Genomic DNA, 14,637 nt, shown 5'->3' on the forward strand with positions numbered 1-14,637 from the left:
TTTTTACTGTTCTTACTGGAAACTCGCTCATTGAAGAGCGTTAAAAAACTCCCAGTGCCATGAAATACTTTATTACGCTTTAATGTTGAGCAAAGAGCATCCTTTCTTCCTAAGTCCATTCAACACTTTAGCACAGACATGAGGATCACACTGACTAGAAAAACACTGCAATCATACAAATTTCATCCTCTAATGCTGTTTATAATTTTGATAATGATTTTGGTCTCTCTTTTTCTATTTTATTTTATTTTATTTTATTTTATTTTTTTACACAATGCTCACTCAAACACACTTTTAAAGGGAGTTATGAACAAACTGTAAGAATAAGGAGCTTTAAAAGAGTCTAAATAATCCATTTTTCTTTAAAACTAAAGATCAATATAGAGCTCCACAGAGTTCAAATTTTTTAGAATTCTTAAGCACAAAAATGCAGAATAAGTGGTCATATAAGTGGCTGATTTGGGACATTGTTTTTAAACATTCTCATAGACAAAGTGAAATATGACAAAACAAGAACAAATAAGTCACTCAAACTTGAATGAGCGAGTGGGTCTGTGCACGAGTCAGTGTAGGTGTTTGTGTGTGGTTGAGTGAGTGTGGGTTGGTGGATGATGTAACATGCCCACTCAACAGTTCTTTAAGTAAATAAGATAGGGGAAGCCAAGCTTATCACCCTCAGAGGCTGTTCTTTTCAGTGCAAACCAATGTCCTAAAAAAGTCATCACAGTTGAGTTAACTTATAATATATTTGCAATAGGAGCAGGATTCTGCGACACAAACCCTTTTCATTAATGGGTTGTCTCTTAATCTGAAGGTTGGAGGTTTGATCCTAGGTCCTGCTGTGCGTGTGCTGTTTGGTCCTGGGGCAAGACACTTAGCACAAAACTTCCCTCTGTGCTGTGTCTTCAGATTAGACATTAGAAAAAAAATAAAAACTGATAAGCTCTACATAGCCTCTTCCATCAGTATCACATATGAATATGAAATATGATGTAAAAACACTTTGAGTGATCAGGCGACAAGAGAAAGAGTGAAGTAAACACAGTCCACAATGTCAGGTTTTACCATTAAAAGCTCCTGTTAAGAACTTTGGATTTGTGTCAAAACACAAACACACAAAAAAATTAATTAATTTAAAATCATTTTGTGCTTGTGTAAGTTGTGTCATTTTAAAGTGAAACACATATTGAGAATCTTTGCCATGGAAGATGTAAATGAGACTATTTTTTGCAGGGCTGCTGTCTTCTCTCATCCATTGTTAGTTGTGCCCCTTATTCATCTTGTTTGCTTTAATCTTTATCTCTGATATTAATCTCCCGTCACTAATATTGTTGTTACCCTGGTTAAGTCACTTCAAGGGTGGCAACAAGGAAATGTCAAAGGAACAAACAGATTGAACATTTTCTGTTTCAACGATTTTATACTTATAATCAAACAATGATGATGATAATAATAATAATAATAATAATAATAATAATAATAATAATAATAATAATAATAATAATGATGATGATGATGATAATAAACTTAATAATAATAATATTAATAATAAACTTAATGATAATAATAATACTATGAATAATGATAATAATGTAACCCCTGCTTTTGTTTGTATAGATATATATCTTTTTTATTTATTCAATATTTATTGTTCACAATTGTAAATATTTAGTTAAAAGGTTTTCCTTGTTTCCTCTAGTTCTATTTGCTTTGCTGTCATAAAGCTTTTATTTATTTATTTATTTATTTATTTATTTGTAATATATTGTAAACAGTTTTAGCTTTGCTGTTCATCTAGAAGCAGCAGAGGTCTATGCATGAAAACATTTAGCCAGCATTAAAAAAAGCAAACTATCACTACTTAGTTGACAAAGGCTTGAAATAGACAAAAACATGTTGTTAAATTAACAAAGTTTCTTAAAGTGGACACAATAAAAAAGCATATGTAACTCATCATATAGAGAACAACCTAGGAGCAGCAGACATCCAGACAGCAAATTATATTCAGTGTTGACTTCAATGATATCACAGACCTCGAGCCGACATCATTAGGCTCCTCACATGCTTGATCTCCAGGCGAGCTCCTCCTGCCAGGCCTCAAACCTGCCTTATGTTTCCATGACAACAGACAACGAGCTGGAAGCATAGAATCAGTGTCTCATAGCAACAGATTGGCTTGGAAACCCAATCTGACCAATCAGAAGCCAGGAGCCTGTAGAGGAATTCCTGTTGCTTCATTTAATGTGTAGGAGGAAAAGGGGAGGAGCTACACGCTGTGTGGTAAACAAAGCATCATTCAGGAGAGAGTTTTCTATAAGGGCCAGCTCATATAGCAGATCATTCGTGGTATGTTGTCAGGCAGTATTTACTATCTATAACACAAAAGACACACATAAACTATGTTTATTCAAGAAATGATTCTGTGACTGAAATATGCCTGTGATTATGACTTTGAAATGATCAATTCAGCACAAAATTTCAAACAAAATCAAAAGTACATATGAAATAAATAGAAATAAATCAAGCTTTTCTCATTAAAAAGAAATGTAAAGACTAATTTTGATATGTGAGGAACTACTAATATAAAAGTACACATAACCCCTGACAAAGGTTTAACATTCAGTCATTCCTTGCCTAACGTTAACCATATTTTTTTTTAGTGGGGAAATTGAGATACAGGCTGTTTTGGATCTCAAATTCAAATGTTAAACATGGAATTCTTATACATTTTGGCCAAAACACAATTTTCAAGGTGAATAAAGATAAATTAATCTGCACTGACGAGATGAAATTAATGCTTTAAAGGTTTACAGCATACATTTCTATTCGTGTGTCAGAGTTGTCCTTCAGAAAATCATCAACCTAACTTCTACAGCCAAGCACCACTCACTACAAGAACTCACGACCAAGCATGTTGAGAAAACATCACGAGTAAAGTGATGATCCTCTGCTACTTTTTGACGTTTCTGTCTGTGCTCATTGTTCTACTGATCTGCAGTAAGTTAAGGAAACAAAAGAGGAGCAGAGGAAAGGATGCAAGATTCCTTCTCAGAGGTTTTGAACACAGCCCGAGGTATCATTACTCGCTGTGTCCTTTAACCCAGATGCCAGAGGAGTTTTTGACTGACTGTTTTCCACAAGTTCAGCTGAGCTGACAGAGCATTCTGGGTAATTGTGTAACACTGATATATGTGTTTGCTGTTTAAATATGACTTGAAAAGTATGAAACATTATGAGAAAATTAGTTTAGGGGGAAAGGTGGTTCAGTAAGAGACCTGACATAAGCATAAAATCCTGTCTCCCTCTGCAGTCCATCTAAACATATGTAACTTCTTTTATTAATGCACATGTTGAAAGAGTTTTTCTTCATCTAATAATTATACCTGACAAGAGGGAAAATAATTTACATGCTGAAGAGCTTTGAAAAAACTTTAACAGCAATTTTTTTTTAACTTTTAAACAAATCTTTGACTTTATAGAAACTGTAACTGTATGTACTTCCTCGTGGATGTAAAACAAATGAAGACAGGAAAGAATACCTGACCTCTTACTCCACTCAGTAATCTGTCAAATATTTTCAAATAAATATCAATTTGCAAAAAACCTTCCCATAAATGATATATTTTATATGGTCAAACCTGTTAAAGCAGTCTGTGTCTCTTAAAACATTTGGGATGGATATAATTCTTGTGAAAGACACATTCTTGTCTATATAACCTGGCCTGCAGCTGCCTGTCAAGGGCTGTCAATGAAATTTGGCCTCTGGGTGGTATATTTAACCCTACTGGGGTAACTCCCCCCTTTTTGAGACCGCTCCAGGACCGCCTGAAATGGGGGAGTTGGTTGGACAGGGGAGGTGTGCATGCAGAGGCCCAGATAAGGCCCACGTAACCTTTCCTCTAGATTCCCCAACGAAGTTGAAGCGGCCTGCCCCACTTATATCACAAACAGGCTGCTGTACTTCTGCATGTCATGCCTGCGTTTGACTTGTTGTCCATGAGACTCCTCCTTTTTCCCTGCGAGCTGCTAGCGCTTGGGTTGCACTGCCACTGCTCCATGCCCTCATTGCTCCCTGAGGTCATGCTTACATGACTCACACTGGGGCAGGGCCTTCAGTTGAAGCAAGGCGCTGCAAGGGCTGGGCTAAGACACCTGTTACACCTGCAGCAGATGTGCTGGTGGGCCACTTCCATGGACCAGTTTATCTATTCGGCAAAAAGTGATTACAAAGACTTGTTTCTAGAGGCTTTATCCATGTATATATAAAAAATGTTGGTTCAGTATGAAATTAGCTCCACCAAATGAACATCAAAGGTACAATAGGCCTTCGTTTCTTTCTGCAAAGCATCTTCGGTTTCGATACTAAAACTCTTGACCATAGCCCTTTATATTGTCACCTCCAGAAAACCTGTGACCTGGGACGTCTGACTCATTTTTTTCTTTGTCCAAATACAGTTGGTGATGTAACAGCATATGTAGGTCAAGACCAGTTTGAATCCTCTGCCCCCCTCGACACTGTACTGAAGTCATGATCTCATAGAAATCACTGAAAAATGGGACAAAGAAAAACAGCCTGCAAACATTAACCTTTACATAATGTTTCAAGAGAACAGATAAAGAAATATTAGCAGGATAAAAATCTTACAATCGTTTTTTTTTTGTTGTTGTTTTTGCACTGAAATGGAATTTTTTCAGTGTGTGGTATTTGCAGCATTGAATACTTATGAGAGGGGAAATAACTTTCTCCCAGGCCTAGCTTGTTAGCTAATATGACAATTATAATATAAATCTGAATGTCATATGATGATATGAAGAACTGGAGTTGACTTTGCCTAGGAATTCCATATGGCAGCTACGCCCAAAGAAAAAAACAATATGACCAGCGAGGCAAACACTGGAAACATTGTTGATTAATTTATGTCTTTTTAATGGAGTGTAATAAGTCTCTCTCACTCTAGATTGTGACCCTATTCACTGTAAAAGTACATAAATATTAAAATAACTGCTTTTGATGATGAGATCATTATGATTTATTACAGTGGTGACATGGCTAGAAGCTCAATTATCCAACAGAGAGAACAAGTTATTTCACTTGCTCTGTTGCTTTGTGATGCTGTTTTTCTGTTATAAAATCATGATGGATGATTAAACACTTGTTTTTCATGTTTTTTTCTTGCAAGAAAACGGCACAAACATCCCCAAAAACATGGCAGAAATCCACACCTTGGCTGGTCCTTGTGCTGCATTCAAGCACAGTGGGTAAAAAAGTTAAATGGTATAACTTCTTTTTGAGGTTGACTATAAATCAAACACAAAAAACAAACACAAAAACATAAAAAAACAAGGTAGTTTATATTTCCTTCTGAACTAGAGGGTTTTTTGTGTAATGAAGTAAGCAAAAAAAAAAAAAAAAAAAAAAATGTTATATATATATATATATATATATATATATATATATATATATATATATATATATATATATATATATATATATATATATATCTGGTGTAGTTTTAGTGTTGGTGAGATGCATCAAATAGGCCTAAGTGTGCACGACTTTTCTAAATAGAGATTTAATGTTTTGCAGGGAAAAAATATATTTAAACCTCAAATAGCTCTTTACCATTTAACCAAAAAATAAAAAGTGAATAATTTCTCAATTTGAAATATTAAAATGGTGTGTTCCAACACCTACACTTTCCAAATAGAGACTTGAAGTATTTGATTTTGCTTGTTGGGCTAAAATATTTAACTTTAGATAATATTCCATTTGGTGTCAAAAGTGACACAGCAACACACTGTTATTTCTGGTTAATGATAATGATAAAAATGACAAAAAGTTAAGCATCCTTGCAGATAAATAGAAATCAGTTAAATGTGTCACAGTGAAAACAGACATGGACGTGTATTACAATCATCTGACACAACACAGTCCCAATTCAGAAATGCTCGACCTACATGTCTATAAGGGAAAATTATATGCATGAAAAAATTGACTAAACAGCTTTCCAATGAATGGTTCAGTTATTGGTTTGAATGGATCCAGTTAGCCTCATATCTTTATTAATCTTCCACAATCCGAAGAATTCATATTTCTCACTTAATTGCCACTTAGCATTACAATAAACCAGTTTACGTAAAACTTTGCTCTAGTCACCGTGCGGTAGTTTTTATTTGTTCCCATATTCAGTGAACGTAGCATAGACTGGGCCGACCTTTCGCCTAGTTAAACGGATAGCAGTTCATCGGGTTTACCCTGACACTGCTGACTCTCACGACCACGCCCACCAACGGCCACGCACCCTATTTCCTCCAACCGTCCAGCAGGCATGCACTGTTCACGCGCTCCCTCGCCTCCCATTGGCCAGAGTTCCGCACACACTCATTTGTGATTGGCTGAGTGTTGCCACCCGCCGGTGCGTGTTGTGAGTTTTGTTTTTCTTTTTTTCTCCTCCCCATGTTTTACACACACAGCTGAGAGAAAAGGGAGCCAGTCAGAGAAAAAAACGACCTCAACCCTACCCCAGTACAGGCAGCAGTACTGGCAACCGCCGTCTCTTTGTTCTACACTGCCTTTGACAACAAAAAAGTGATATTAAGATATTTTATTTTTCAATGCCATCGCGGAAATTTGCAGAAATGGACTCAAACGGGGTAAGAAACATTTTAAAGTACTACACTAGTTTAAAGAGAGATTTTATCAACATCTCAGCTAGATTCAGTTGTTTACCAAGCGATTTTATTTATCTTTTTTATATCAAGACCCAGGTTAAGACATCTGCTTAATTATGTGCTTTATTTACGATTATTTTGAAATTATTTTCTGTTACTTTATTGTTCCATTATACCGATAATTCACCGCACTGAAACTGAAATTAAAAACTGTTTAATCACAACGCATTGATTTGGTCACTGTTGTTGACAGTGAGTGTTTAAGAGACTATATGATCAATTTATCAGTTTTAAGTCTGTAAAATGTAGCTTGAACATCTAAGGAAGCCTGTCAATGTATATGATTGGTTCTAAATGGTAGGGATTTTTTTTTTTTTTTTTTAGAAAGGGTATAACGCTTTGTTCAGTATGAAAATGTATTATTAAGTCGTAACGTACCAAACCTACTTCCTTATGCAAACCCGCTTTATGGGGATTTCACATGGCTCATTCGGGCAGCACGTCACTGTTTGGTCTATATTTGGCAATGGGAGGTGTCTTGGCGCTCAGCCAAAGGCAGTGCATGCTGGGCCGGGGTGTAGTCACTAACACCCCCTTCTCCCCTATTGGCAGCATCATGCAGTTCAGCCCGGGAACTGTGACAGAGCAGATGATAACTGGAAATAGATCATTTCTCCCTTAAACCTTCCCTTGTTTGCTGTAATGACGCGACCAAATATGAGTCAAAGATTAAAGATTTGATTAAATACAGCACACAGAAATCACTGAAGCATTGCATCCTGTGACTGATGATAATTTATTTCCTTTTCAGACTGAGTACATCGATCATTATGGGTCCTATGTAAAGAAGAGGAGGCATGACAGCGATCAGATGCTCTGTAATGTAACATCTGGCCTGGAGTACACAGACCTGGAGGCAGCTGAAGCGCTGGTGTGCATGAGTTCTTGGGGTCAGGGTCACGTTATCAGCAGCAACAGGCCAAACCCCTGCAAACCCCGACCCCTCACCCCGGCCTCAGATTCCTGTGACTCCCTCTTGCCTCCAGAACTTCCAGATCCTCCTAAAGACTTTGTGTCCCTATCATCTCTGGTAAGTGATATATTATGGATCTGTATGGTTCAACCTATTGGTTAATATATGTTCCAATCCAGCAAGATGAAGTTTAACCATTTTTTGAAAACATTTTGAGCCAGAGGAGTAGTGAGATAACTTTTGTTTGGTGCACAGAGGGTCTGTGTTTGTGTTAAATCCTTTTATATATATAAAAAAAAAAAATTGGACCTAAACTTGTAACATGTGACCAGTGCAGGTGAGAGGTGTTGCTGTGAGAAAGGCCTTGAAACAGCAGCAGGGTGTGACCTCTTCCCTGCAGTCATAAAAATCACAGTTTATTGCTCAGAGTCATTGTTCCTGCGTGTGTCTGCCTGCCACCGGGGATTTTAATCTCAGCAAACACTGCATTCTGTAAAAGAAGATGGCAAGTGTTTTAATTTCTTCTTAACTTTATTTTTTTCAGTGTATGACCCCCCCTCACAGCCCCAGCTTTGTGGAAAACTCAACATCCAGCACGATGGCCTCACAACACTGTGGCTCCAGGCTCCATCAACCTGTCCTTGCACCCATTGCCAAGACTCCCTCTCTCCCCCCTCCGCCCCAGCACTGCAGAGCCATGGCGACCAGCGTCATCCGCCACACGGCAGACAGCACCCCCTGCCAACACCACATTCCAGTGGCCCCCAACCCAGAGAAAACAAGAGACCCAGTAACGGCTGCGACGCTCTGCCAGCAGCGACTACAGCAGCAGCAGCAACACACCACAGAATCTGAGATTAACACACCTCCATCACCTTCAACTCCTCCCACAACCACCTTAAAAACAGAGCAGCAAACCAACCCCTCACAACTCTCTTTGGACAGTGTCTCCACCCCCACTCCTGTCAATCCCCAACCACAAAATAGCCCACGCACTTCACCTGCTCCACCTACAACCCTGACTCCACCTTCAGTCACCAGCCCTCAGATCATCTGCCAAATGTTTCCTGTCAGCAGCCAATCAGGTATTATCTCAGCATTCATCCCCAGTGCAGTTCAGACCTCCAGTAAAGCGATTCGAACCACCACCACACCCATCCTCCCACAACCTGCCTCAGCCACCTCCCCTGTTCAGCAGTCTCTCATTGTGGGCTCAGCAGTCCCTCAGGGTACGGTGATGCTGGTTCTCCCACAATCCTCTGTCTCTCAGGCCCCTCACTGCCCGCAGACTGTAATGACTCTGGGCAACACCAAGCTGTTACCTCTGGCCCCGGCCCCCGTGTACGTTCCAGCAGGGCCCAGCAGCAGTACAACCGCCACAAAGATGGACTTCTCCCGCAGAAGGAACTATGTGTGCAACTTCCCCGGCTGCAGGAAGACTTACTTCAAGAGCTCACACCTCAAGGCTCACTTAAGAACACACACAGGTGAGGGTCTATAACAGAGGGGATTTTTTGGTTGATACACACATGTTGTCAAAGTCCAGCCACAGATGAGTATTACTTCCTGTTTGTGAAGAATTCCTTTCCTGGCCTTGTTATTCATGATGGGAAGAGAGTGAGCTCATTGTTAATCCCAGACACTAAATGCTGTCGTGTGAAGTTTTTATGACTGCTGTGTGACTCATGGCTGACTCTCCTGTTTTTCTCTCCTTTAGGTGAGAAACCTTTCAGCTGCAGCTGGGATGGCTGTGATAAGAGGTTTGCTCGCTCCGACGAGCTCTCCCGTCACAGACGAACACACACTGGGGAGAAGAAATTTGTCTGTCCTGTGTGCGAGCGGCGGTTCATGCGCAGTGATCACCTCACCAAACATGCCCGCCGCCACATGACCACGAAGAAAATTCCATCATGGCAAGCGGATGTTAGAAGCCTGAATAAAATGGCTGCTGGTAAAACACCTTCCTCCAAACCTGGCCTGGCAACACTAAGCATGCTGGTGCCTGCAGGCTCACAGTAGACTATGTACACTGCCATCTTCAATACTCCTGAGATAACACAGGGACACCAGGAGCAGCCAAGCACTGCTGCTGCCATTTTACTCATGGGAATGAAAGAAAAACATGCACTGGACTCTTTGTTTTCCTCTCTACTGCTAACTTGTATGTGTATTTTTCTCTAAAGGATTCTTTTGTTTACTTTAATATTACTGTTAATATGTATGCACACTTTTGCCAAAGCCTTTGTATGAAGTTGGTCTTACACATTTCACTTTCTGCACCTCTACTACATCACTTTCAATTGACAGATTTGTATGTCTATGTGAATGTATCCTTGTTTGGACTCTGAAATGCATTTATTTGTCATATTTGGGGAAAATATATAAATATAAAAAACAATGTAAATATGAATATTAATCAACAGTGATGATTATACCATGATTGTATTTCCCTGCCTAACTTTTCATATTATTTAATACCTATTTGTAATAAACAAAAGCTGAAAAACCTGATGTGTTATGAGCATTTTATGATCCCCCCCTATGTCTAATCCAGTAAAAAAGAGAGCAGGATCTTGGTAGAACCAGCAATCTTTCCCTGTTGTCTCATGCAGAAACGAAGTGAGTGGCTCCTGCCCACATCCTGTGTGCGTCACACGATGACTCCCCCCACCACCACACTGTCCTTTTTTGGTCCAGGATGATTTTTTTTTTCTTTTGTGTTATCAAAGCTGTTCGTCTAAGATCATCTGAGGACACTGAAGCTTGTTTGTTAGCATGAATACTTGATGAGTTAGAGCAGACAAACCAGATTTCTTAGGCTGGAGTTGTAGTTCATGAACACATCATCTGAGCTCATTCATCTGTGTCACGTGGGAGTGAGGAGGTGGCTGGGAAGTGTGATTCTTACATAATTATACCCCTGACTTTTATTCACTCCAAGATCCTTAATTTGGTAAGAATAATCAATAAAAAAATTGCCTTTCTTTGGGTCCCCATTTTCAATTGGACTGGCTGGGTGTAATCTTGTTATTAAGTCTGTATAAGAAAGCATATGGAAAATGGCGTTTCAAATATGACCCTCCAATCAAGCACACATTTTATGAATCAAAACGAACAAAAAAAAGGTGCAGCCGTAAGAGGAGTACTGACCACCTTCATCCACTGGGTTTCTCTCCCTCACATTCACAAGCAGTGGTCCCATACCTAGTAACAGCACACTTCTTCCAATCAGACCAGGAGAAATATGAACCGTTGGGGGTGCGACCAATCGCTTCTCTTCTCTGTACACCCGCCCCTTTGCCTTACTGACCGACTTCTCACTGGCAGTAAGCCTCTTAAGATTTGGTCTACAGCGACACCTGGTGGTGGGGACGTGTCGCTTCCCTCATAGCTCCTGAACTTACATTGACCATTGTAACTAATAAAGACTATGGTGTTCAAAAGGTCTCATCACATGTTAATGTATATATTTTTTTGCTATGATACTCCAAATTACTCTAGCCTTTACACGCCTTGTCATTCATTTTCTTTGCAAATACTGGTTACCTGTCCTTAAAACTTCTTTACAATTCTTAATCCAACAGAATCAAGTAATACAGTTGCTGAAATGTTATAAAAAATGAAACAAGGAAAGAAAAAAGTTACAAAAAAGTAAATTAAAAAAAATCAAAGCGTAGCTAATCTTTGCTGTCAGATGGTAGTTTTGTGCATTCAACAAAGAGACACAAAGCAATCATTTAGGTTCATCAAAACACCACAAATTCAGTTTAAGGTTTGATCGACTCAAACCTACTTAGTAACGATCCTTGACCCATTATCTACCTCTCCTTTTGACTCTTTTTAATTTTTCAAATGCAGGGAAGGGAAATCTATTTAATTAAAAGAAAAAATGAACCAATAGGTTGAATATTTTATTTTATTTTTCATTTCTTGGCTATGTCTGGTTGAAGGAATTCGAATATTAGTTTTGTCCTGCATTTTTGGCAAATTACTATCAATTGCATTGTACGTTATAAATACGCACAACAGGGATAATAAACGGAATAAAATCAGTGGTAGATAAAAGAAGCATAAATACACTATACAACACAAATTAAGTATCAGTTAATACTGTATAATATATCTATAATACATCATGTAATACATCTCAAATCTAAAGACAAAAACGCTAAAAGTGAATTAACTTTTTGAGCAAAATAATCAAGGCCTGGATTATATTAATTTGGTTTATATTTTCAACAAATGTCGAATGACAGTCGTCTTAAAATTACAGAGGTCAAAGTTGTTCTTTTTTAAGTGTTTAGTGCATGATAACAAATAAGATGTTACCCCAGTTGTGTTAAATCATCTTTGTTTTATATTCCAAATTTCGCAATTACTCTGATTTATTAATCTACGACATATGACGCAGATTGTGCTAAGAAAATACTATTCCTAAATACACATACCGTTTATGGGGGTCTACCAATTTACACTGACAAAAGACATACCATTTACATTTGTACCTCTGATAGGCTAACTTTGCGGTATTACTGAAAATTCTAGGTGAAAAAGCTTGGGGAAGAATTTTGAGGTTGCACCTGTTAACCTACGCGTTGCTATAGTTACCTAAACATAGCTCGGATACTTTCCTGTGTGAGAGAGACGGAACACGAGCTAAGCTACAAGTAAATGGACATTTACTAAATTATATTCAGCGTTTCATGTCTGAGAACTTTCATACATACAGATATATTTTCACGTTCACTTCTGTTTTTATCTGTGAACTTCTAGTTCTTGAAATTGCTGATTGCGTCCCCAGACTTATAGGACTAATTCCTTTTTGTCGTTACAATCAGTATGGAGATTGGAAATAAGTTGGAAGAGCTTAACTTGACAGAGGACGAAATCAAGAGAATGAAAAAAGCTTTCAAGGATGAAAAATTTCGAGAAATGCTGCGGGACTACGCCGAAGAGTTATCAGACCCTGAAAATAAGAAAAAGTATGAAGAGGAGATCGCACTTCTGGAGCAAGAGAGAGGCAACACGGTCGAATTCATCCACCCAGTGCCATTCAGAGCCATCAAGACCAGTGTGAACGGAAAGCAGAAGTGTTTCATTAACATCTGCAGCAGTGAAAAAGTGAGCAAACCTGAGTTTCAGTGGGGGGTATCAGAGGATGGCCACAGAGGGCAGTGCTGGTCCCTTCCTCACAGCCTGCATCCAGGGAAGGAAAACACAGATACAAAGGGGAAAAAGGTCATAATCTATGATGTTGTTTTCCACCCGGACACTCTTCATATAGCAAGAAAAGACAAGCGATTCATGGACATGGTGGAGAGCACGGCTATTGAGGGAATCCAGAAGACCTTTAAAGTGACTCTGGACAAAAACAATGTGAGAGAGCTGAGTACAAAATACAAAGGTACACCACAACCTTGTGTCATCAGGAAGCCAATACCTGGGTTTAAGATGGAGGAATCCTCGGAGAAGCCCGATCCTCTAGCTTTCCCGTACCCAGCTGAAAAAACAACTTCAACCTCCAAGCCAACAGGATCACAAACCAAAAATGCTGAGAAGACAAAGAATTTTCAGATTGAGCCTCAGAAAACAAAAGAACCAACTAAACCAAACTACACAGTAAAATACAGATCTTTTATTGACCTGCAGGACTTCAGGTGCTCTAGAGACTCTGCACAGAGCCCCAGACCAAAGGAGATAGTGGTAACCATCGATGTCCCACTTCTGAAAGCAGTCACAGATGCCAGCCTTGAGGTTACGGAGAAAAATCTTCTGCTGCTGTCCAAGAAACCATCTTACAGACTGGATCTACCTTTAGCCTACCCTGTGGATGAAGACAAGGGAGAGGCCAAGTTCAACAAGCAAAGAGGACAGCTGACTGTCACACTCCCTGTTCTGCCTTCTCATGAAGCTTCAGATTTTATTCTAGGACTGCAGAAAAGTAGTGTTAGAGATGAAGAGCTGGAGGAGAGGAAAAGCCTGGTGGAAGAGGAGAGTGAATGGAAAGAAGAGGAGAGGGAGATCCAAAGAAGTGAAGAGGGGGAGATAGTCAAGGAAGAAAGTGACACTAAGGGAGAGAAAGGAGACGAGAAGATGGGAGCAGATGAAGAGAACCTGCAGCAAATAAAGCAAGAAAAGGCGTCAAGTGCAGATGAATATGATGAAGGCGCAGAAACAGAGAACTCAGAGGGTGATACTGTAAACAGATGCATGGATATTTCTCCTGAAGAAAAAAAATCATCTGTAACTTCTCCTGAAACAGAAAAAAAGCCAGTTTTAGTCACTGCTGAGGAGGATGTAACTCTGGAGACAACACCCAAAGTGAATGCTCCAGACATCAAAGAGGAAAGGGAAACTGCAGGGGAGATGCCATACAGAAACCTAAAAGTGAGAAAAAGTTTGTCATTTTTGAGTTGTTTTAAGAGTTTTTATGTATTTATATAAATATAAATATTGTTCTGTGTTTTAGGTGAAAATAGATGCTACACCTTTACAGCACAACCCCAGTGAGGAACCCCAAACTACTGCTGTGGTGTCTTCAATGGCAGAAACAGGTGAGGCTCACAAGTCAAGCGAAGATGATTCAAGCCAAGGAATGTCCTTTTCCTCAGAGGAGCTCTCCACAGGCTCAGTGGAGCAAGTGGAAGAAGAGGTACTAGATGAAGATGACCTCGTCAAAAAGGGATTTATGCAAAACCAAGAGACAAAGGACAGCAAAGCACCGTCCGTGTTGTTGAGGGAAATAGATGAGGATGGAAATGAAAAGATCATCAGCGATCACTCCACTTCAGCTGGGCTCACCTTCAAGAACTCACTGATGTTTGAGCTGGACTGAGGGTTGTGTGAAGTGGTTTAGAAGAAGTATTTTGGAAACTTTTTTTTAGAGACTCAATTGAAAAAAATGATGTCAAAAAAGTTAATTCATATCCCCTGAATAAATGACTAAGGACAATTTAATTGATGCTTTCATTTTATTAAATTCTTCACATATA

At 39.1% G+C, this 14,637-nt stretch overlaps 2 protein-coding genes across 2 annotated transcripts; both read left to right on the top strand.

Annotated features, from left to right (window-relative positions):
• The first annotated feature begins 6,473 nt into the window (after window positions 1–6,473).
• Window positions 6,474–10,094, top strand: LOC141806068 (Krueppel-like factor 11). Its single transcript, XM_074691293.1, has 4 exons — window positions 6,474–6,654; window positions 7,484–7,762; window positions 8,190–9,132; window positions 9,363–10,094. Exons 1-4 carry the CDS (start codon window positions 6,616–6,618, stop codon window positions 9,662–9,664), a joined length of 1,563 nt encoding a protein of 520 aa, XP_074547394.1. The 5' UTR covers window positions 6,474–6,615; the 3' UTR covers window positions 9,665–10,094.
• Window positions 10,095–12,293: 2,199 nt separating this feature from the next.
• On the top strand, window positions 12,294–14,636 carry dnaaf2 (dynein axonemal assembly factor 2). Its single transcript, XM_074692814.1, has 2 exons — window positions 12,294–14,032; window positions 14,115–14,636. The coding sequence occupies exons 1-2, from the start codon at window positions 12,485–12,487 to the stop codon at window positions 14,478–14,480; spliced, it is 1,914 nt and encodes a 637-aa protein (XP_074548915.1). The 5' UTR covers window positions 12,294–12,484; the 3' UTR covers window positions 14,481–14,636.
• Window position 14,637: the final 1 nt, after the last annotated feature.

This window comes from Halichoeres trimaculatus, unplaced genomic scaffold (assembly GCF_033239565.1).
Source record: "Halichoeres trimaculatus isolate MK-OKI-2021-1 unplaced genomic scaffold, fHalTri1.1 fHalTri1_scaffold_17, whole genome shotgun sequence".
Lineage (NCBI taxonomy): Eukaryota > Metazoa > Chordata > Actinopteri > Labriformes > Labridae > Halichoeres > Halichoeres trimaculatus.